The 22,457-nt window shown below is 51.0% G+C and overlaps 7 protein-coding genes across 7 annotated transcripts; 2 read left to right on the top strand and 5 right to left on the bottom strand.

Moving 5' to 3' along the window:
- Positions 1-815: 815 nt before the first annotated feature.
- On the bottom strand, positions 816-1,960 carry POX_h09505 (uncharacterized protein; the record flags this gene model as incomplete). The annotated part of the gene is made up of 2 exons (XM_050118258.1): positions 816-1,448; positions 1,505-1,960. 2 exons carry the CDS (start codon positions 1,958-1,960, stop codon positions 816-818), a joined length of 1,089 nt encoding a protein of 362 aa, XP_049965045.1.
- A 1,506-nt stretch (positions 1,961-3,466) lies between these two features.
- Positions 3,467-4,253, bottom strand: POX_h09504 (Splicing factor 3B subunit 6; the record flags this gene model as incomplete). The annotated part of the gene is made up of 4 exons (XM_050118257.1): positions 3,467-3,567; positions 3,653-3,780; positions 3,867-3,923; positions 4,222-4,253. 4 exons carry the CDS (start codon positions 4,251-4,253, stop codon positions 3,467-3,469), a joined length of 318 nt encoding a protein of 105 aa, XP_049965044.1.
- A 271-nt stretch (positions 4,254-4,524) lies between these two features.
- POX_h09503 (JmjC domain-containing histone demethylation protein 1) lies at positions 4,525-9,641 on the top strand (the record flags this gene model as incomplete). Its single annotated transcript, XM_050118256.1, has 3 exons — positions 4,525-5,170; positions 5,224-8,729; positions 8,802-9,641. 3 exons carry the CDS (start codon positions 4,525-4,527, stop codon positions 9,639-9,641), a joined length of 4,992 nt encoding a protein of 1,663 aa, XP_049965043.1.
- Positions 9,642-11,183: 1,542 nt separating this feature from the next.
- POX_h09502 (uncharacterized protein) lies at positions 11,184-12,962 on the bottom strand (the record flags this gene model as incomplete). The annotated part of the gene is made up of 2 exons (XM_050118255.1): positions 11,184-12,261; positions 12,340-12,962. 2 exons carry the CDS (start codon positions 12,960-12,962, stop codon positions 11,184-11,186), a joined length of 1,701 nt encoding a protein of 566 aa, XP_049965042.1.
- Positions 12,963-13,975: 1,013 nt separating this feature from the next.
- Positions 13,976-16,118, bottom strand: POX_h09501 (uncharacterized protein; the record flags this gene model as incomplete). The annotated part of the gene is made up of 4 exons (XM_050118254.1): positions 13,976-14,839; positions 14,920-15,743; positions 15,804-15,885; positions 15,954-16,118. 4 exons carry the CDS (start codon positions 16,116-16,118, stop codon positions 13,976-13,978), a joined length of 1,935 nt encoding a protein of 644 aa, XP_049965041.1.
- A 1,695-nt stretch (positions 16,119-17,813) lies between these two features.
- On the bottom strand, positions 17,814-18,777 carry POX_h09500 (uncharacterized protein; the record flags this gene model as incomplete). Its single annotated transcript, XM_050118253.1, has 3 exons — positions 17,814-18,169; positions 18,220-18,678; positions 18,747-18,777. 3 exons carry the CDS (start codon positions 18,775-18,777, stop codon positions 17,814-17,816), a joined length of 846 nt encoding a protein of 281 aa, XP_049965040.1.
- Positions 18,778-20,233: 1,456 nt separating this feature from the next.
- On the top strand, positions 20,234-21,921 carry POX_h09499 (uncharacterized protein; the record flags this gene model as incomplete). The annotated part of the gene is made up of 9 exons (XM_050118252.1): positions 20,234-20,403; positions 20,473-20,599; positions 20,666-20,684; positions 20,743-20,937; positions 21,002-21,158; positions 21,217-21,306; positions 21,362-21,395; positions 21,450-21,673; positions 21,729-21,921. 9 exons carry the CDS (start codon positions 20,234-20,236, stop codon positions 21,919-21,921), a joined length of 1,209 nt encoding a protein of 402 aa, XP_049965039.1.
- Positions 21,922-22,457: the final 536 nt, after the last annotated feature.

The raw sequence follows: 22,457 nt of genomic DNA, 5'->3' as shown, positions 1-22,457 counted from the left end.
TTTTGTTTCTAGGAAGGGTATGGTGTATTGTTTTGAGATATGGGGGAGTTCCAGGGATTTATTTGGGTCTGGCATTGATTAGAGAGGCGTTTGATGAGAGGTCAAGGTTTGGGAGGGTTTCTTGGTATCAGTTTGACCGGGAGCTGACTTGCCTTGCCGGGTTTGCTTTTTTTCGTTTCGTTTCGTTTTACGTGTGAATCATGAATCTAATGAATAGAGGTTTTTTTTTTCTTCCTGTACCTTTTTTAGTATTCGTGCCAACTTGAATGTTCGGCTGTAGTACAGGCAAGGTAAGTGGGACAGTTTGGTCAGGATGTGTATACAAAGCCCCCCAGGAGACCGTGACCATGATTGGGATATTCAAAGATAAGCTTAGATCACTTTGTATTTAATGACGGGTGATCACGGCGGATGCTAGGTAGCTCTCGGCACCGGGTTGCTGCTTCTAGCCTTGGAAGAAGCGACTACCTTGAAATGTGACGTGAATTGCTCAAGCTCAAGTGAACAGCCTATTCCCCTTGTCTCATGTGGGGAAAGAAACAAAATCCAATTCGAAGAAGAAAATCCGAATATTTCAGGTTCAAACGAAGAACCAAAAAAAAAGAATAATACATTGATAAAGCGAAAGAAAAAAGACCATGATTCCACGTCGCGCCTTGCCAAAAAAAATCCGAGAAGCAAGAAAAAGAAAAACGCCTGAAATTCAATAAACTTTCCCAATGCCCAGGATTCATGACTGTGCTCGTGTCTGCGTATACCCTTCATAACAAATGATGCCCATGTCCCCACCGAGACGAGTATCCCGGTGCTTCTTCTCACTTGCGTCCGCTGCGGCTACTGCTCGAGCTTGGCGGTTCATAAGGCGGAACCGGCGAGAAATCTTCCGTGAGAACGTCTTCCGAGTGGGCCAGTTCATTCGAGGTGGCTTTGGTCTTGGATTTGCTGACCGTCACGGTGGGCTTTTGACGGGAGCTTTCTGCGTCCGAGTCGGTCGAGTATGCCTCATCGAATCCGTCCAGGAGCGCTTCTCGCCGAGGAGCATCCTCGTCGTCATCTGCCGAGTTGGGCGCATCGTACAAGGTGTCTTGTGAAGCGTGCTTCTTGATAAAGTGATCGATGATATAGTATTGAAGCGCATTCATGATGACCGGGAACAGGAGCATGACAAACGCGATTTGAAGAGCGGTGTTTCCTTCAGTCCAACCCAAGGCCCAGTCACCCACCTTGATGATGAAAGGGAACAGGGAGATGAGGAAGAATACGCAGATCTTCATGCCGAGAAGGCCAATGAAATATATCATCGACTGCTTCAGCCACCACAGAGCTCGGGGCGGTTGACCATAGTTGCCGGATTCGATGGATTCGGGTGGATTGGCCAGCGGGGTGTAGAATGCGATGTAGTTCAACCCACGCAGGATCATAATGAGGATTGGGATACCCAGAGTAGTCTAGGAGGTTGTCAGCGCCGTCTGCACCAGTCTCAATCCACATCTCATACACTCACATCAATACCCAGATTCAGGAGATAGATCGAACAGGGATTCGGTTTGTACGCTTTGCGAATCCCCAGCTCCCCCGCCGAGAACATGGACAATAAAAGATTGGCCAAATGAAGCAGTCCCGATCCAAAAACTTGCTTGGACGCATCAAAGGCCCACACTTTGAGCGGTCGCTGCGGGCGTTCCCTCCACCGCTTGTACACCAGCGACGAGAGGGCCAGGGCGCCAAGAGCTGCCTGCACCAGCAGTGAGAACGGCCCAAGAAGTTTGCACTCCCCATCTTCCTCCTCGTTGGGATCTTGACCATAAGCCGTCGGGTTGTGGGGGTAGATCATGTATGATGAAGGGGACGGTGATGCCGATGTTGCCCAGAAGGATACCGAGCTGGGCGCAGTCGTCGCCATGGCCAAGTTGCTCGCCGCAGATGCGACGAGCGATAACGCGGTGTTGGCAGCATCCATCTTGCCTCAACAAGACAGTCAAGAGCCAACGGGGGATGATTTCTTCGGCTTCTGAAATGACCTTTTGCCCTAGACTAAAACCAGGAAGCGGCCGGCGCTTCGGTGAATGCGTTGCAAGTCCTCGAGACTGATCAGACGCGCGGGGAGGGGCCAAACGGGCCTATTTGAACCCGAGACAAGTCTGCATCAGCACGTGGCCGATGTCGACAAATTAAGAGCGTAGGCCTCAGATGAATATTATCCTGAGGAGGTGCACTGGAGATGGTTTTTAAAAAAGAGCTTGGGCCGCGGTAGGTAGAACGAAAACCGCGGGATCTTGCAACCTCGAACCGCCCAAAGCTGGAAAGTTGGAACCCTTCCAAGAGAGCACCGCCTGCGTCAAGTCGGTTCGTGTGGCGGGTGTTCTTCCGGAGGGCTGGGCCCCCCGCAAATGACCCTTTCTTGAAGAGCTGCGCATCGGAGGTTCGACAGTTCTTGGCTCCTCCGGTCCGGATGGACAAGTTGTCTTGCACAAGGCTTGAGTCGATGACTAGACAAGTCGAAGAAATCTGGGTCCGTCAAAGCCATCATTTGGGTCTCATCATGCTTTTTTTTTCAAAGACTCCCCAAACGCCCCATCTTCACAATCAGGGTCCTTCACCAAAATCGCCAAGGCGAGCGATCCCGTCACTTTGCAGTAAAGTGGAGACTCGGGTGTCCTTCTGTGACGCATTTGCTGTCTCAAGAGCCGCCGTCTTGACAGCCACTCCCTCGAATCCCAATCCTGTCGGAGATGAATGGTAGGGTTCTAGACATTGTCAAGATATCGGCGCTGTCCTTGCACTCGGCTGTGTGAAGGTATCAGCCATGTCGGCGCACTCGTGACGGTCGGGTCAGGCGGATGTCCTGGCACCCCGGTGGCGCTCAACGGAGAATACCCTGCAACACAAACAAAAGAGATCAGCACCCTAACCATTCTCGCGAGGTGAACTTGTATAGGTATCTATCAAGCATATTCCAAAAACAAGGGTGGACGAATCGCCAGCTGAATTACTAGTCCATTAGAATTGACCACTACAAACGGTTGGTTGTCGTGAGGTCTACCGCGAAAGCTAATCGGTCCCGGTTGATCGATGCCTAAAAGTGCTGCACGAGGGCTGCACCCTTTCACTCTCAATGAGAGGTAACCTCTTAGCGCCTCTTTTCCCATGCAGCACCAAAGTGAAACCCCGGAAGCATATCGTAAAAATGATAATCATCATGAACGGCAGCGGTGACAAGGTCACCTGTCAGTGTCTGGAGATATATTCTGCGGCTCGTAGATGCTTCGAACGAGAGTCGACCGAACAACGATCAAGATCATTCCGGATTCATCCTTCCCAGAAAGAAAGTGAGGGTCGTCAAAAGAAGAGGATATCCCGAGGGAATCCAAGAGCACAAAAAGAAAGCACAAAGAGAAACGCCGCTAACCCATAACCATTCCCAGAATCAACGTAATAGCAGATCCATTGCAATGCTCCCCCTCCCTCACTCTATCCCGTGTTGCTGTTTGAGTCGTTCCAAGTTTTCCTGTCGTTCTTGGATATCCTCCTTGGAACGGACCATCTTCTCGGGCTGGTGGTATAATACTGCAGAGAGTCGTGTCAGTCCGGGACCTTCCTCCATATGTTCAAAGTACGTGGGCCGCGGCGCACGGATGGCAACCATACGTACCGACCAAGTATCTGCTCTGGAAGTTGAAGCCATTGAGCTTATCGCATGCCTGCTTGGCGTCGTGTACGTCTTCGTAGACCACAAATGCCGTGCCCTTGGAGTTGTTGGCGATACCCTGACGAATTTGTCTGCACCGGAACACAAAGTAGACAAGGCGCGCGGTTAGCGAGGGAAAGAAAAGACGCAACGATTCTGAGAGCGAGTCCGATCTTACCGAATGGGTCCAAATTTCCCAAACAAGTCAAAAAGCTGCTCTGCGGTTACGTTGTAGCTGGTGAAGAGAGATCAAAGTCAGGCCTCGACACTCGCTGGTCGCTCAGAGATGGGGACCGTGGGAAACAGGTCGGCGCAACGGCCGATGTATGGAGAGAGGCGCGGAAGACGAGCCGGCGTACCTGAGGTTCTTGACGAAGAGAATCCTATCCCATACAAAAAAGACGGTCGGTCAGCCGAGGGTGCATTTCGAAGCGCAAGCGCCAACAGCCCACTCCATCCTCAGTGTCCGCCAATGTTGACCAGAGGGCGTGCGGGAGGAGAGGGGGGGCAAGAAAAAGAACCTCTGTACGTACCGATTTGCTTCGGGGGCGAGCTTCCGGCTCATTCTTATGTTGAAACTGGCCGTGTGAGAGATTGGTTGAAACGGTGAGATGAGTGTGGGATACCCGGCGTTATCGTAGGTAAGTGATGATTTCAAAGACAGAGCGCTTGCGAGTCAAAAGAGAGACACGCAGAGACCACCACGAGGTTACCTTGGCATTCCCCCTTCAGGCTTAGCGTCAGCCTTAGGCTAGACGGATGAGGTAAGCCTGCCACTATCGGATACGGTACGTGACGGTCGATACCGCCCGGCTGGGGTTCAGAGCACCCTCCTCATGCCGGAAGTCGGTCGGATCGACGGTTACACGTGGTACGGTTCGATACCGTATCAATGCCGCTGGGGAGCTCGGCGAAGACGCTCTCAGTCGCAAGTCCCAAGCTCGGAGCCGCCAGCGGACTCTTTGTCTCTTCGTGCCAGTCACTTCCAGTCGTCAGACACAATTCACTCGCAAGCGCAACAATTGGAACCCCCGCACTGCAAAGACGTCTCACTCGGAGCGCATCATCTTCGGTTGTACAAAGCGGCCGCGGCCGTACAGAACCCTCCTCCTCTGCGGACGGGCTCCCCGAGCGATCTGCCCTCCTCTCTCCATCGTCTGCCGCGCTCCGTTCTCCCCTCCTCCCTCTTCCAAACCACCCTCGGAAACATCTCATCCAGTCGGAGAATCGCCGCCCATAACTCGGTCTGCAGGACTTCATTCCTGCTGACTGAAGTCGTCTCACTTTCAGCCTTTCTTTCCGCCCGCGGGCTGCGGCGCGATTCCCATCGCGCCTGGCTCAACCCGCCGCCACAACGCTCGCAAACCCCCTCAACTCTCTCCGCCGCGACTGAGTTTCCCCCTCCCTCCCCGTCGGCTATCTCCTCCGCAATCCTCAATCGTTCCTCGAGACTCGTCGATCATCGAGACGAAGTGCGACGGTGTATTCGGTGTCCAGGAATGACACCTTTTTCTCCTGCGACGGCTTCTCGCTAGTCCGTGTGGTTGTACCAATCCCCGCTTTGCTGCATCCACTTCGCCGCAAAAGTCGCATCCAGTCGCAGCTCCATCCCACCATCATCGAACCCTCTCCCGTGTGTGAATCGATCTGGATCTCGCCCATGATGATGAGCGCAGCGTCCTTCTCGATGCCGCTGGGCGAGCGTCCGTCATATTACCGCACACCATCTCCTCCCCGACGCGCTGTGGAGCCGATTACACCGTCGACTGCCGAATTTCGAGGACCGTGGGCTGAACGCGATCTTGCACGTGCTGCCAGCCTCGAACACGATCAGCGCTCGCTAGATGCTGGTCGGAGTACCGGCCCCGATTCTGAGTGCCATCAACGGTCGGGGCATGGCCGGTCAAATTCGACCATTGACACACTCGCTACGATAGCGCTCGCAACAAGTCCTACCTTCACGCCTCTCCTTCCCGCCCCCTCCTCTCCTCACTCTCGTTCCGCATTCCCTCTTTTCTCCAATGACTCGCAAAACTCCGAGCGACCGGCCAAGCGGGCCCGATCGGAACGAGACTCTTCTCCATATCGCTCGCCCTCCTCTTCTTCCCATGCACTGCCGCCCAGCGGCCATCTACAACACTCCGTCTTGGACAGTATGAAGACCGATGCTGAGTTGCTTCTGAACTTTGCACGACCTTCCAACTTCTGGCCCAATGGGCATTCTACGAAACGGGTCAGCATCGACGAATCCTACCACACTCACCATGGTGTCTGGGGAAGCAATCTGGTTCGGCACGATCGACAAGAATACCCACATCCTTCACTGCACTTCTCTGCCGAGGATAGAAAACCATCACATCACAACACGGAAAACCACGTCCCGCCATCTCGCTTGAGGTCACGATCCGATGGGTCGACTTTTCTATCTCGCCCGATTATCCCTGGCGCGCGACCTACGACGAGTGCCGGGGCGTTGCCCCCCGTACTCTGGGAAGAGGAAGAGGAGGAACATGCGAGAGTATCGGACACGTCACAGTACATGGGGTACGGACCACAGAGACATGACGAACCCGACAAGAGCCTTCACGATGCGACGACAGTTGCACCAAAGGTTGAAGAAGATGTGAGAGGCGACACAACCCAGGCGACTTGTGCTGCATGTCACATGGTGCGAATACCGGTCGAACCGGACGCGCAGCAGGAAGGAGATACATGGATTGGCTGCGATGGGTGTAAGCGCTGGTTTCACATTCTCTGTGCCGGGTTCAAGAACGACCGAGAGATTCGCACCGTCGATAAATTTATTTGTCGAAATTGCCGAGCTACTCATGGGCAGACGACCTTTGTCCGTAAATCCTCGAGGGCCCGCACCGCCATTGATTATGCTGGGCTCAACCAGGGCGTCATCAAGGCTGCCTCGGACTCGGCGGAACACCACTACCTTGAACCCATCCGGCAAGGCAAGATTCGATTTCTGCCTGAAAATTTCCCTCGCATGAAGCCCGAGCTCATCACTGCTGAGTACTTTGAACGCGGGAATGGTTGGGCTGAGCCGGTCGTGATTCCTGCCGCTTGGAATCATCGAGAGGCCATGCCTGAGCTGGACGAGGACTTTGCATCACTCGTGGAAGAGGCTCCAACTCAAGAGATGTTCGATGATTTGCTAGACCATGTCGACGAGGTCGAGACAGGCGTCCAGGAGGTGGTGGATTGCGGACAAGATCAACTCGATATGGTGGTACCACAAGGATTGACCGTCCGTGCTGTCGCTGAGCTCTACGGGCCTGAAGAAAGGGTAGAAGTGATCGATGTCAAGTCACAACAGGGCGAGGACAAGCGGTGGAACATGCAGAAGTGGGCCGACTATTATGAGAGCAATGAACCCGACAAGCCAGTGAGAAACGTCATCAGTCTGGAAGTCTCGCAGAGTAGACTTGGTCGACTGATCAGACGGCCAAAAGTCGTGCGCGACCTTGATCTGCAGGATGCAGTGTGGCCGCAGGAGCTCAAGGCCATTGGCGACTACCCCAAGGTTCAGTTCTACTGCCTCATGTCCGTGGCCGATTGTTATACCGACTTTCACATCGATTTCGGGGGATCGTCTGTCTACTATCATATCCTCAGGGGCAAGAAGACATTCTTCTTTATTCCTCCCAAGGACAAGCATCTCAAGAAGTACGAGGAGTGGTGCAAGTCTCCGGCGCAGGACTCGATCTTCTTGGGCAATCAAACGAAAGAATGCTACCGCGTGGACCTTTCCGAGGGCGATACCATGTTGATCCCATCGGGCTGGATTCATGCAGTATGGACGCCGGAGAACAGTTTGGTGATAGGGGGCAATTTCTTGACCCGACTGAATTACGGCATGCAAATCAAGGTCCTCAACATCGAGAAGGAGACTAAAGTACCTATGAAGTTCCGTTATCCGTTCTTCCAAAAGATCCAGTGGTACACCGCTCTGCGCTACTTGGAGGATGATCCAATTCCTCAAAACGTGATGGACTCGTTCGCTCAAGACGAAAATTACCGATTTCATCGGCGCCATCCGATCTACTATGAATTTGGAGAGCGTGCAAATCAGGAGCAGCCGGGGTCTGCCTACTACAATGCGCGCTTATACTCTCAAGCTGAGCTGGAGGGGTTGCCGGAACTGACCAAATACCTCTTGCGCACAGCGCTCATCGCGAGCTCATATAACATTGAGGGCGTAACTGTGGAAACGCGCAACGCAGTTCGACGGTCCGTTCCCAAAGGCATTAGTGATCCTGTCGACATGATCCGAAAGTTTGGCATTTGGGTCGCTTGGAAGCGCGGCAACGAGAAGGCACCGCAGTGGACTCGTCCTGGCGTCATCGAATCGAACCCCAAGATCCCGTTGAACGAGAAAAAATCGGCCGGCCGCCCAAGCCGTCGGTCGGAGCGCAATTTCGACAGTCAACGTACCTACGCTGAAAGACAGGCGGTTCAGCGGCCATCGGATGACGTCTCTGCTACGCCTGCTGCTCCAGCCAACAATCCTCCTGCTCCCGTCCCCAGCGAGACGGCTACGCCTGCGACGCCTGTGGCACCCGTGGCGCCCGCCTTTGCAGGAGACGTGGTCGTCCGGGAGCCTTCATCCGCCTCGAAGACTCGACCCGCCCAACGTGGCTCGGGACTGGGGCCAAAGCGGGTGGCCTGTGATGCTTGTCGTCGACGTCGGATACGATGCCGACACAAGGACGAGCCTGGCGATTCTGGCACCTTAGGTACTCATCTGGGTGTAAATGGGTTGGGACTCACCTCGGGTCTAAGCACCCCGTCATCACTAGCACAAGATGCCGTGTCTGCGCTGAACTCGCTCGCTGCCATTGCTTCTCAGGCTGGCTTTCAGAGCAATGGCGTTGTTGGCTTTGATCAATTTGATGGGTCTGGCAAGTTTCATTCAACAGTGATGGGGACGTCTACTGTTGCGGGCAGTCGACTCGCCGAGCTGAGCCCTGATGGTGTCAACGGGGGGAAGAAGGGCCGAAGTAAGGCGTGTGACGATTGTCGCAAGAGCAAAGTAAGTGCTTTCACATGCTCTTGATGGGATTATCTGGAGGAATCAAGGACTAACCAGTGTGAACTGAAACAGCGTCGGTGTATACATGATGAGTTCGGTCGTGTCGATCCTATCAAAGCACAAGAACGGTCGAAACCCCGCGGAACAGCTTCTTCAAAACGACCCCGGCCCAATGAGGATGAGACTGTCCCAGCGCCGGTCAAGAAGACCAAGCAGGAGAGCACATCTCCGAATTTGCATGCCATGACATTCGAAGATTATGCGGCTACATCATTACCGCAGGATGCGCAGAGCGCGTACGACGTACTGCGCCACGCCCAAGCCCACCCCAGTAAAATGGCCGAGGTCGTGACTGTTGGCCAAGCCCTGTATGCATCACCTCCTGTCCTCCACGTCGACTCAATGGATATCAAAGATCAGAGCTCCTTGGCCATCTCTGAGAACCCAACCACCGCCTCCCTGGTATCGCCACCCACGTCGCTGGCCGACGAGATGGACCCGGTACAAGAAGGCGAGCCGGTGACATCAGTAGAGGGTGAGACTTCCGGTGTTCTCCACACTCCCAATTCAAGTTCGCGCCATTCGTCTCGACAACCCCGACATGGAGAACGGTTTATCACCGAGATCCCTCCCTCTCGCTCGTCAAATCATGTGACACGGCCTCCCGCGACACAGGTCACCCCTGGTCCCTCATCGATTCGGAAATCGTCCCCTCGCCCATCCTCATCGCATGCCAAGAAGAGCTCTCCGATGGTCGAGACGCACTTTGGTCGACATGCGACCACATCTCTCTCCCCGCGCCAGTCGAAGCATTCGAAGCACCGCGTCAAAGAAGATGCAGACGAGGAGAGTTTACGACTGATTCGGGAGCTTCAAGAGGAAGAATTCGGACTCCGAAGGAGACGCGGCTAGCCGCTTGAATTGAGAGCAGTGCTTTCTCTATATTCACGTCTTTTGTGTTCCTCCGTGTTCCTCCCATTCTCGGTTGCGTCCCTTTCTTACCTTCTTCTTCTTCTTCTTCTTTTACCTCTTTTCTCCCTCCGCTTTCTTCACTCTAAACACATTCCATTCTGTCTATTTCATTCTGTCTATTTGATCATTGCGATGGCTCTTGCACGGGTATCCTTCTTCCGGGAATTGGGAATTGACAATTTTGGAGTTTTTTATATCTACTTTTGCTTTTCTGCAGGCGTTTCCTATTTATTCGGTATTTGGTCACGTGTGGTGTTTTGATAGGGCTGCGTCATTGACGAGATTTCCCCGCCCTTTCTTTCTTTTATCTCTCGTTGTTCTTGTCTCGCTCCCCCACTAGCTATTTTGCATGGAAATCATTGATGTTTTGTTTCGTTTTATTGTCGTTCTTTTTTCCCTTTTGTTGACCTGTAGCTTTTTCTCGTTTCACGATCGAGTCAATGCTCTCCCCTTTTCGCCGGGCAGTCTTCTTTTGCTTGAATCATCCTTAGATTCCGAGCCTTTCTCTTGACCTTGGATTCTTTCTTTGCGAAGACTATAATGGATTGTGTTTGATTTTGGCCATTCTTTACAGGATAGGTCGTTCATACGAACCACCTAGGCTGGGCTTAGGGATCTAGAATCCTTGGGACCTTGACAATAATACCCACCTATCTCATGATCGACCTGGTAGCCAGCTACTTCCGCAGCATTTCGTTTTTCAGGCAAAATGTAGGCATTTGCCTCTTCCAGACAATGTGCCTTTAAAAGTTGCAGCGCCACTAACACAAGGTAGATTCCCTAGTTAAGAATTGGGCGGAAACCTGGAAACACCTGGACATTTGATCTGTTCCACGCTAAATCCTAGATTTAGGTCTTCAATAAGTTTCCAAAGGACACCTGGGCAGGACTTCGGCACTCTGTCAGAGCAGCCCGCGGCACATTTACCTCGGAAGAATGAATGTATCTACTAATGTAGAGCTCGAACTGAACTAAACTTCCAAGGGAGTCCCCATTACTGCTCGATAGGTATATACCTAGAATGGATTGAAGGCGCCGTGAGAAGGTCATATTTTGAGGACCTAAGAGCCCTTTTTTTTTTTTCTCAAATGCTTTTCGTAAAAGTCATTGCAAGTGAAGGGTGACCTGACTTGTAGTCAATCACAGTTGGATTCGACAGGTCTTCGTTGGGAATGGAAGAGTAGATGGGGCATACTCACTATTAGACCGAATATCGTCCTCGGATTTGGTCATGTGGAGGTACTGGCCCAACAGATGAATAGAAAAAGGACGTGGCTGAGAAAAGATCGAGTCGGCGAGGTCGCAATGAAGGGTGATATATCACACGTCAACCGGGTAGGTGCATTTTTGATATATTCTCGCCTTCTTCAAGTTTAGGCCTTTCCCCCCCTTTTTTTAACAGGGAAAAAAAGGAAAGTTGGCACATCCTAAGCATAGCCCGCAGAATACAAGACAAACACGTCTTGCAGAACGATATGACCCCTACTTCCAAAGGAGTATCTGCAACAAAAGCCGGATACGCGACCTCTTCCGTTCCGAATTCGGTATCTTCACCCCCGTCAGCCGCGATACGACCGTCTTTGCGGCTCGAAGCCCGTAACTCATATCGATGCAGCTGTACTGTGGAATCTCGACGAATTCTCCGACGAGTCCCAGGTTGGTAATCTCCGGAACAATAGGTTTGGGTCGTTCATCGCCAGAGTGTGCGAGGAGAAGGCTGCTCATTCGCGGCATGACGCGGGGAATTGTGACTGTACGTTGGAAGATTGTCCGCGGCGGCAGGTTTAGATGGTGCATTAGCTCTGCGGTGATATCGGCACCGGAGCATTGGACCATGGGCTTTTTGATGTAGTCTCCGGAAAGTTCGGGTAGGAGTGCAAAGCCCCATAGTACGCGCACGGAGTGTGGTTGGTCCTGAAAGACCGGTTGCATCGGTAGACAGAGATTAAGTTTCCAGCGACTTTCTCTCAAAATGATAATTGTGCCGGCTGTCGAGGAGGAAGAAGAAGAAGAAGGAAGAGAAGATAAAGAGATTAAGCGATTGAAAAAGGATATATCTTCGGTAGTGATGGTGAATGATTCCATCATGGATTCGAATCGGCGACAGCAGAAACAGTATGGATTACCCAGGCTCTTGGCTTTGGAGCAAAGATCGAGCCATAGTGCCCAGTTTTCATCGAGGCTCTCGTACGATGAAGTGTACGGTTGCTTTTCGTTGGATCCTACTGCGGTCCCCGAAATGGTCGAACCCAAATTGGCTATGACGATATCCTGTGGTCCGAGGTTGATCGAGAGTGGAAATCCGTTCTGGACCAGTTCGAGGCGTGAAACTCTGCGAGCAGAGGCATCGGTTGTTACGATTTCTTTGATTGTTGTGTCAAATTGAAAATCCACCTCTAGCCCTTGGAGGTACCGGTAGATTGGAAGATATATGGATTCATATTGGTATCGACCTGTGGTCTCGAGGCAATCCAAGATGGACAGACGATGGAAATCGCCCAGGTACTGGAAGAGAGCACGCCGAAACTCAGCGACGCTATGCCAAGGCTGCAGGCCAAGTCTGAATACAAGCAGCCCGGCCGTTAGACCATGTTCGCATCAAGCCTTATCAGCAACGTGGAAACCAAAGCATACTCACTGGGCGGACCAGATTGCCCAAAAAGTGGTCTCAAAAAAGGTCTCGTGGAAGAAATCCTTGATCTGATTTCTTCCCAGTTTCGGCTCCGGTCTGAGAACGAGCTGCGCAAGTCGCATGCGGTGTTTCCATTGCAGGTCTAGAGGAGCCGTCGCAATCTTCTGCAGCAGGTGATTCTTTTGAACCAAGAAGTTTGTTTGGGTGACTTTTTTCGGCGGGCCCCGACGCTTGTTGGTCTCGATCTCACCCAAGTAACTCTGCCTTGAGCCCGATCGTGCCGGGATAGAGGCCGGGATCGACGCCAGGAGTTCCTTCAGTGGACCTCCAATGGGAAGAGGCAAGCAACCTGCAATCTGATCATATCCACCATGTGGATCGCCCGTGTGGTGGAGGATCTCCTGCACTGAATCTTGTGATTCTAAGAGATGCACTCGGGCCGGTGGAATCCTTGAGTACTTGATCAGATAGAGCGCCGAGGCCAAGGAGGCCGTTCCACTGCCCAGAATCCATGCGTCAATCTGCTCAAAAGGATTCCTATTCTGGAGCTGCATCTTGTTGTTGTTGTTGTTGTTGTTGTTGTTGTTGTTGTTGTTTTTTCTTCTCTTCCTTTTTGCAGCGCTGCTCATGTCAAGTCGTCCATGTTGCTACGGAGGGGACAAAAGAATACCAAAGGGAGCTTTTATCGATGGAACTTGACCGGCGGAAGTTCGTTCCACTCGGCCGAAGAAATCATAGTGTCACGTTTGCCACGTTTGATGACGTTGAGTGTTTATGAGCATGTGCCTTATACCAATGAGGAGATCTTGGAAATTGATTCAAGCATGTGCTCTGCTGAATATGCTATCGCTTGGACGCGACTGTTGCAAGTCCATCAGCCATACTGGACCAGGCAACCCAAGCTTCCATTCCGATCAAGAGAGTAGATTGCGGGTCGAGTGTAGGCAAGAATGAAATAAAAGAAATCTCCCGTACTGTTATTCGTATTTTTTTGAATTCGTTTTTGAAGTGGTGTTAAAGTTATGTTACTGGCAGCTCTGAGTGGAGATCTCGAGCCATGGATATAAAATCACATGCTGCTTATGATCATCATACGATTGCTGTTCCTCAGCCGAATGGAGATTTGGAGTAGGAGGTAACCTTAATCGATGTCCCATGGTCTTCACAGCACTTGAGATCGGTACCCGCTGCTGTCAGCTGCGTCACAAAAGTCAACCCCATACACCTCATTTTCATGGACTCTAGGCGTAAACCCCTCCCTTATAATCCATGACGGCTCGCAGCTTCAGACTGCCTTGGGTAAAAAAGCCACAGACCTGGGTTTCGATGTAGGGAAGAGCTTATTTTTGGTGAAGGAATTTTCCCAAGTCCCCATCTTCTCCTCTTCAAAGGGGAAAGACGTGATCGACACTAGAGGAACAGTTTCTTTCGTGGCTACCATTGAAGTTAGTCTTTCAACACTCATCGCTACATGTTTCACGGTCCGTTGCTAGCTGAACTCGTCTAAAGTGGCACCTCCTTTGGACAAAATAGAAAAGAAAAGAAGAAGAAAAAAGAAAGGCTAATTCTGTGCAATTAAATTTCGTTTCTAATTTTATTTCATCGCTTTCATTCCAAAAGGGGGGGGGAAGAGAAAGACACTCTAATTACCATCCCACCAGGTGTAGTTATTCGTCTCCGCAGCAGTATCAAACACGAGCAGGGAGCTGCTGTTCTGAGGACGCTCGGGCCAGACATTCAACAGACCGTCCCAAATCTCAATGTTCGAGTACTCGACTTGGGCGCAAGGGGCAGAGTAGAATGCAAGACCGGTACTGTCTTCCCGACTGGGGTAGATGCGGGTGGTCAGAGCGAAACGCTCGTTGACGTAGACTTCGACGAGAGATCCATCGACGAAGATGCTCATCTGAATGGACTCGGTGGTGTTCTTGCCATATTCGCGGTCGCGGACGGTGTATGGCTTGAAGTAGCCCTGGTGGGTGTCGTTGGAGAACATGTTGATCTGGCTGGAGTGGCTACGGTCCACGGCGATGCTGTAATTGGAAGGGTTGTAGAAGATGTTGGTATACTCCTCGCGGTTGGGGGATGCAGCAATGGTGAGACCGGCGATGCCGGTGGTGCTCTTGATCTCCACATTGATTTGGTATGACTTGGACATGTTGGTGGGGAGCTTGATCTTCTCGGTATCGCACTTGTGATCGTGACAAGGGAACTTGTGATGTTTGGCGCCGCGCTGGAGACCCTGCACGACGTCGGACGCGGGCTTGGTGCCCAGAGTGCTGGCAGTCCAGGTCCCGTTGGGCTGAGCGAAGTAGCGGGAGTTTCCGGGCACGGAGCTGTTGGACATGTCGTGGATCACGTTGTGGGTATCCTTGATGAAGATCTCACGGGGAAGAGCGAACGAGCCCTGGTAGCCTTGCTGAGTGATAGCAAAGTTGTTCATGTCCTCGGGACACCAACCCCACTGAATGCGACGGTTGTTCTTGGTGTCGTCGAAGGTAGTCATCTGAAAAAAATATTAGCATGCTTGCATTGAAGGGCAAGAAGAGCGGAGCGGAGCTCCGCTTTCAAAGGAAATACACTCACAGCGTACAGCAATCCCCAGTCTCCGGCACCACCGGCCACTGGGGTGAATTCAACGCTGCCGTTAGCCCGGACAGACAGGGTTCCCTCGTTCCAGAGGGACCAACGGCGAGTGTGGAAGTCGGTATCGCCGCCCTCGGCACCCATGGTGACGAAGTAGCGATCCCCAATGGAGAAGAAGTTGGAGACTTCAAAGTTGAATCCGTAAGAGCCAGTCTCTGGCAGAGCACCCAGAGAGCTGTTCATCTTGGGCTCAAACAGAGAGCCCATGAAGGTCCAGTTGGTCAGGTCTGACGCAGGTGCCTTATAGAGAGGCATTCGAGGGCCAACCTCCTTGATACCAGAGCCGAGAACAGCATAGTAGTACGGCTCGGACACGTTCAAGAAAGCGTCCATCTCGGGCCAAGCATGGTAGAAGGGGTCCCGCCAGCCGGTGACATTCCAACCCTCGGGAGGGTCGGACATGACAGGGTTGTTCTCATACTCCTGCCAAGTCACTCCGCCGTCCGTAGAGTAGGCCAGGCTTTGACTCTCGGTGCCCTTGAGGTAAGGCTTGGTCCACGAGGTGGGGAGTTCAGAAACGGATGTGTAGAATGCCAGCAAAGTGCCGTCCGATCCACCGGTCAGGTTGACAGGCTGGGCGGTTCCGGAGAAAATTCCGAGGTGATTGTACAGAGCCGGAGTGTGGTGGTCGCTTGTCAGATTGGTAGTGCCAAGTGATTGAGCTTGCTGGTCCTTCCAAGCGGCAGTTCCGTCTTGTGGGTTACTATCCACATCTTTCCAGGTGATGAGGTCATCCGAGGTAGCATGTCCCCAGGAGATGTTGCCTGCGGGTCAATCTCGTCAGTTTCTCTTTCAACGGGGATTTAGTTGAGGTACAAACATACCCCAGTTGACATGATTAGGGTGGAATTGATAATGCAGGTGGTAAATTTTGTTGATGGGGTCGTACATGGGTCCACAAGGGTCCTAATGAGCTATCAGCATCTCGTCCCAGCTCAACATGATGCTTCCTTTTTTGTTTATGAGTGACTGACGTTCATCCATCCCGCAGGAGCGAGAAAGTGAGAAGTTGGCCTCCATCGTGTGAAGAGAGTATTGTTGGCCATGCCGTCGATCTGGTCGACGGTGAGCGACTGTCCCAATGCTGGCGCAGAGCCAGCACCAAGGGCCACTGCGGTAGCAATTGTGTGCGTCTTCATGATGCGTTGTCCAGCTGATTGCCTTGGAGATAATAATTGCACTGCGACAAGTAGATTCCAATGCCGGGTGCATGCCCTTTTATATTCGCAAGAGGCTGGGGGAAAAAGTTGAGCACGCCAGTGAGCCCGGGCTTTGGTCGCCACATCCTCGGTGTCTGTGCCATAACATTTCCCTCCACTGCGGCTGTTTACAGGGTCGAGCTGGCTGGTTCAGAAGGCTAAAAGCGCCTTTTCTTGGATCCGTCCCCACAAGTCTGGGGTCATTGCCGCATGCCCATGGGGGGTTTGTGGCTGGACAGTAACGTTGCCGCGGCCAACGAGAAATGATGCAACGACCCGAGATTCCTCCTGGGAAGTTCCTGCATTTCTCCGAGATCATGAATCCACATCACTACGGGATAACCACAGCGGCGCACCTCGGCATCCCGGGCATTCTGCAGCCTTGGAAACTGTTCCTGGGAGGAAACTCAAGCGTGGAACAACCCCGCCACAATTAGCGATTTCTCCGAAGATGTCCTGGGGTGTCCGAGATTCATCCACTGTCCGTCCTCTTGTGCGAGCACTCCGCAGTCTTGACTGGGAAAAAAGCCATGGCTACAGTCTCCGACCCCTCAAGTTAGCCTCGAAGCTTCCATGGCTGAGATGTCTCTGAGTGAATGCAGTAGAAAATGAGAGGCAGTAGACGGATGCTGAAAGCCTGGCGCCGGATTGGCGCCCGCACTCGGTACTTTGGTAGGCCCTTTTGCCAACCTATACGGATTTGGGCAATTGGTCCTGTCCAAAGTGTTCAACTCTTCTATCATTTGTTTCGATAGCAACTTCTGGGTTTCATTCAGTTCGGAAAATCAGCCCAAATCTGACCTGATGGTCCAGCCCAGCAACGATGCTACTCACTATACCCAATCCTTCTCGGCGGCCGCTACATCGTTGTAGGATCGGAGTATCTTGGTCGCCTCCACTTTCAAAGGTCCAAGAGTGGAGGTATCATTAGGCCATCGCACGCGGGGCACTCTCTGAATGCCTCACAGCAGGGCTCGAAGGCGGTCTTTCAAGGTTTCGAGGACGCCGAGAATTCAGCGATGACAAGTGCCAAGCTGATGAACAAAACTTTCACTCTGGTCACGAGATCTGAACCGTGTGTGCTCATTATTCTTTGGTGCAAATCACCGGCGATACTGGGACTGTCCTGGCAAACAATGGAAATTTATGGTTAGATGAGACCATTTCGTATCGGTTAGAACCTTGGCCTAAAACGTAATCACGAGCTTTAACCCCTGCGCTTTGTCCTGCATACGTCAGATTCAATTAGGAAAAGTGTGGAACTAATGTGTCTCGGGCAATCCTTGGACGAACTAGAATCTTACCATCAATACTCTCGACGGAAATTTCTGGCATCCAGGCTGCGTAGAGGTCATTTGTAGGAGGCTTCTTTGCTGCGGCCGCAAGTGAACCGAGATGGGACGAAAGACTTTCTCCCCCATGTGCCTAGCCCCCTTGAGCGAAAATGAAACATTGTCGGATGATTTGAAAAGGACTTTTGGGGGGAATATTGCAATTCGAGTCACGTTGCTAATCAGGAGAGTGGGAGATTGGTAAAGCTCAAACATCTACGGGGCCGATCACGAGTCTGATTGCGAAACAAAGATCAGGCGATACACCGAATATCGATTGTTGACAGCAAAATAAGGTGGTGATTCATGTTTTGTCCCATCGATCCATCATTGCCTTCCACGTCAAGCGTCCCTGCTCATCGTGAAATTCGGGTTGATCGATGAAGTAGAATTTCTCACCAGAGATGTGCAGTGTCTTGGAAAACAATGCGTTCGAGGGCACAGCACAGCCCTTAGCATCGACCATCTCGTCGCCAGTGAGCAAGCTTAATATCAAGTTGGTGACAATGTGAATGGGAATCTCCACCTCTTTAGGGAAAACCCCCTCAAAGTCGTCAGTGAAGAGTGGCGTCTTGACTACTCCAGGACATATTGTATTGACCCGTACACCCTCTCCCCAAAGCTTGTCTGCGATTGACCGAGCGAACCCAACTATTCCATCTGCAAGTTGTCAGTAAATTGCCTATCAAAGACGACCGATCATCACCCACGTTTGGTTGCGGAGTATACCGGCGTAAGAGCGCACGGATACAGACCACCGATACTGGCTGTGAAAATCAAATTCTTCATACCAGGTGCCAGAATGGGAGATCGACGAAAGTAGTGCATGGCCAAATACGCCGTGTTCATCGCTCCATCTAGATTGATACGGATCAAACCAATCGGTGGCTCCGGTGGGAGATCTGCCTCCGTGTGCGGCGCAAAAAAATCATGCGATTCGGCTACTCCTGCATTTACAAAGACAAAGTCTATCCGACCGGACTCGGCGAATACACGGGCAAATGTCTTTGCCAATTCAGGGTAATTCCGAACGTCTGCTTGATTGTATGTTGTATTTGGGACCGAGCTTGCAGCTTCTCGGCCTCGTTGAGAGCTGCTCCCGATGATGTGGACATGCCAAGCACCAGACTCACCCAATTTTCGGGCAACGTCTAAGCCGATGCCACTTGCTGTACGTTTAGGGTATCGCTTTTAGTAAAAAATACCACCTGACAATTCAAAGTGGTTGAATACTTACTACCGCCTGTGATGATTGCGACTTGGCTCATAGTACTTCTAGCTGTCCCTCTGGCAGGACAAAAATGGGAGGAATCACTGAATTGAGCCCTGTTTTCAGAGCTTTTCTCTTCCACGAGCACAAGGAGGACAACGGCTGAACGTCAAGATGTTTGTCGGAAAGAATTCCAGCTCGTTTTCTTATCGGGTATGTGGCCCTTTCGCAATGGATTGTTCGCGTGCAAGTGGAGTATACTTCCAACCTTTCTCATTTGCGACCTGCAGCACTAATGCACGTCGATATTCGCCACTATCCACTTGGCTTCAAGCAACTAATCCTGTCAAGATGTGACCGAAGCGGGCCGCATTAGTCCCATCACTCTGCGTGAGGGGAGAGGTTTTCATAATCTTCACCCGAAATATGCGTACACCATCAGACTACACACTCACCGAAAGACAAGTACAAGAGGGAGCCTCACACCACTCGCACTGCACATATGATATCAATCTCTCAACTCAAATCGATGAGCGATTCATCTGAGAGCTTCCAGATGATTCTCGCGGGCAATGAGCGAGCGCTAAATTACTGCGGGGCCATCGGGAAGTGTGTTAATTTGATGCTGATTTCTGAGAGTACGTTCCGCTCGCTTTGCACATGGGACATCTGCAAATAGCGGAGGTCAATACGGTTATCTCAAGGCACTAGCTCGCTTTCGTAATCAGAGTTCAAATGCCCCGAGAAGTGAGCGACATTGATATGGTGTGAAAGTCCTCTTTCAAAATTCTCAGCAAAGCAATAGGCGGGTATAAGTGGTGTATTATGCAGGAGACATTTAAACGAATAATTGTGGAGCAGTCATGTGCAATGATTGCTCCTCTGAATGGTTTGACGAATACGGATTTTCAGCCCGCCACAGAAACCACACCGACTTGAACATGCAGTGTCCGAACATGGATACCTCATGATAAATTATGGACCTAACAGGATCACCTAAGTTCTCTGCTAATGATACTGGATTGCAGTTGTCCATTCTAAGGCCTGGCTGCTGACAAGATATAAAAATATCTATCTCGGCTTAGCTGAATTTCAGCTTGCTAGGGAAGATGGCTCGTGTACGCATTTTTCACCGGAGAATGTCGCGTACCTACAAAACTTTAATCAGCATGATTTACAAAACAATAATCTCGTGTCACTATTTGTGCCTGCTAGATAGAGACCCTCATTGGCTCGGTCAAAGCGCTATAAGTCTGTTGCGGAGTGATGGAGAATTAGCAGCCTATCTCACACATTGGCTCTGATGGCAGATTTTTCCGTCAGTTTAGTTGGTTTGACTTACTCATATAAAGCGGCATATGACTGCTCCCTAATCAAAATTATCATAAACTTGGAGATCTCTAGAAGACCTTGCGATTTACTCATTCTTTCAATTCAGCTTCATAATCCTGCGGTAAGAATATCTCCGGGGCACTCAAGACTTGTGATCGAGTCGATTCAACTCTTTTGAATCCATGATGTCGGAAGCTGCGCCCCCAATCATCGATGCTCAATTTAAAAATTCTTTGGAAGGCCAGAGAGTGATCATCCCAAGTATCTACAAATTGGTACCGGAATGGAAGCCAACTCTTCACGAGAAATATAAGCTTGCGCGGGAAGAATCTCTCGACCCGTGGATCAGAAGGTAAGAGAATGCAACTTTTTTGGCCTGTTTCTAGCACCTTTTCGTGCTGAATAACCTTTCCGCCTAAAGATGGGTGGTAGACAAAGATACAGCACGAGCTCTCTGTGCGGCCGATTTTGGTCGTTTTGCTGCAGTATGGGTCCCTAATCATCGACCATATGAGATCCTCTGCTCTGCTTCAAAATACTTTGCCTGGGTATGATTTTGCTTCCCTTTCTTTGACTATCTGAGGATAATCATAGACTGAGCTGACCAAGCGCAGTACTTTGTATTTGACGACAGTATGTCCCTCAATTTTATGGCTTTCCGTCATCAACTCTAATGGCTGATTTGAATTAGTCTTCGACTGCGGATCCTTAAAGTATAACCAGCTTGGGGCCCAGCGCTACCGAGATGCGAGCCTGGATTACTTCCGTTTCACCCTACTCGGGCAAGGAATAATGCCGGACCTATCCTCCTTTGATCTCCAGCTTCAAAATGCATTGCATTGCTGGGATGAAGTTGGCGATCATATTCGAGGAAATTGTTCCCAAGGTTCGCCTTACAAAACATTTGACGCATGCCCTAACGGCAAAGACCAATTCTGACTGCTTGACAGCGACTCGTGAAGTGCTTTGCACGGAGATGCTTCGATACGTCCAGAGTCTGAACAATGTCGACATCATTTTCAAAGACAATAAGTTGCCGTCCGTTGAGCAATATTGGGAGAGGCGTGAAGCCACCGCAGCTGCTCTGTGCGTGGTGGCCACCATTCCGTACGTAGGAGGCTCTCCCTTGGTCTACCAGACAATTGAACTGAGGCCTTGAAAATAGATTCGTTTACGGAATGGACGTGGAGAAGTCAGTTTGTGACGGTCTTGTCATGCGCAAACTTTGGAAACACTGCTCTTCATTTGTACACATGTGAGGATGAACCCCCTGGGAGCCCTTCATGGGATATTTTTTGACATGGGAGCAGATCAAACGACATGTTCTCCTTCCGCAAGGAAATGGTACGTGAAAGCTCTCGTGATGATTGCACAAGCTTTCAGTCTGACTCGAAACAGATGGACGACCAATTCGAGAACCTGATCCCTATCTTGATGCTCAACAACAATCTCAGCTGCAATGTTGCGATGCAAGAGAGCTACGAGTTACTTCGTCATGAAGTTGAAGGACTCCGTCACTCTCGGGCTCTCTTGACAAATAGTAGCAAAGAAGTACCTGCCAATATTTCCGCCGCATTCATTCAAGGCTGCTACGACATAGCTATGGGGCTAGCGCATTGGAGGTAAGTGTAAACTGCGAAACGACCAGATTTGCAGTCCACGCTGACATACCGGAAGTTACTGCGGTGCACGATACTTGAAAGACTGCGATCGGGGCAATGAGGACGTCATCTCTTATACGATTCAGAAACGCTGCCGAGGAAATTGCACCGTCAAGTCTTTTGACGAGCAAGACCAAGGCTTGCAACTTTCGAAGGCGGAAATGTTTTCTATGTCCAATCACGTCCCTCCCTTCGCCTCGAAAGCTTAGTACATTGTCCTTTCATGGGCAACTTTGTCCCTCAGGGGGGGTTGAACTCATTTCCTGGGACTTTTTGTTGATCGGAATGAACAGCAGACCCAATTTGGGTGGCGGTACTTGACCCTCCCGCCATATACACAATCAATGAGCTTTTTGAAGTTGTCTTCCACTTGCTGCTGATTTTATACCTTTATTACCTGACATCGCATCCAATTCTTTATGTCTGATATGGTCACATTCTTATTTTCTAGGAGCCGTCTACTTCATGAAGACGTGACAGCCTACGATTGTTAGACTTTACATGCATCCGTTTCTCGTAGGCTGTGCCTCGGCTAGTAGTAGTATGGTGAGGAATGACATGCGAATCAGTAGCAGACGCACACACTGTCAAGCCCCTATCTACCTATTCGTAGTGTAGTAATTGTCCCCTTATTGGTCCACCTCAACCGACTCTACCGTCCTTCAACTCTCACAGAATCTAATCTTCTCTACAGCGCTCGCTCGTTCTCTCTTCCTAATTTACCTAGGATCTCTCTAGTAAAATA

The sequence above is a fragment of the Penicillium oxalicum genome, chromosome VIII, assembly GCF_001723175.1.
Source record: "Penicillium oxalicum strain HP7-1 chromosome VIII, whole genome shotgun sequence".
NCBI lineage: Eukaryota > Fungi > Ascomycota > Eurotiomycetes > Eurotiales > Aspergillaceae > Penicillium > Penicillium oxalicum.
Note: the sequence above shows the minus strand (reverse complement) of the source record. Positions and strands in the feature narration are given on the sequence as shown.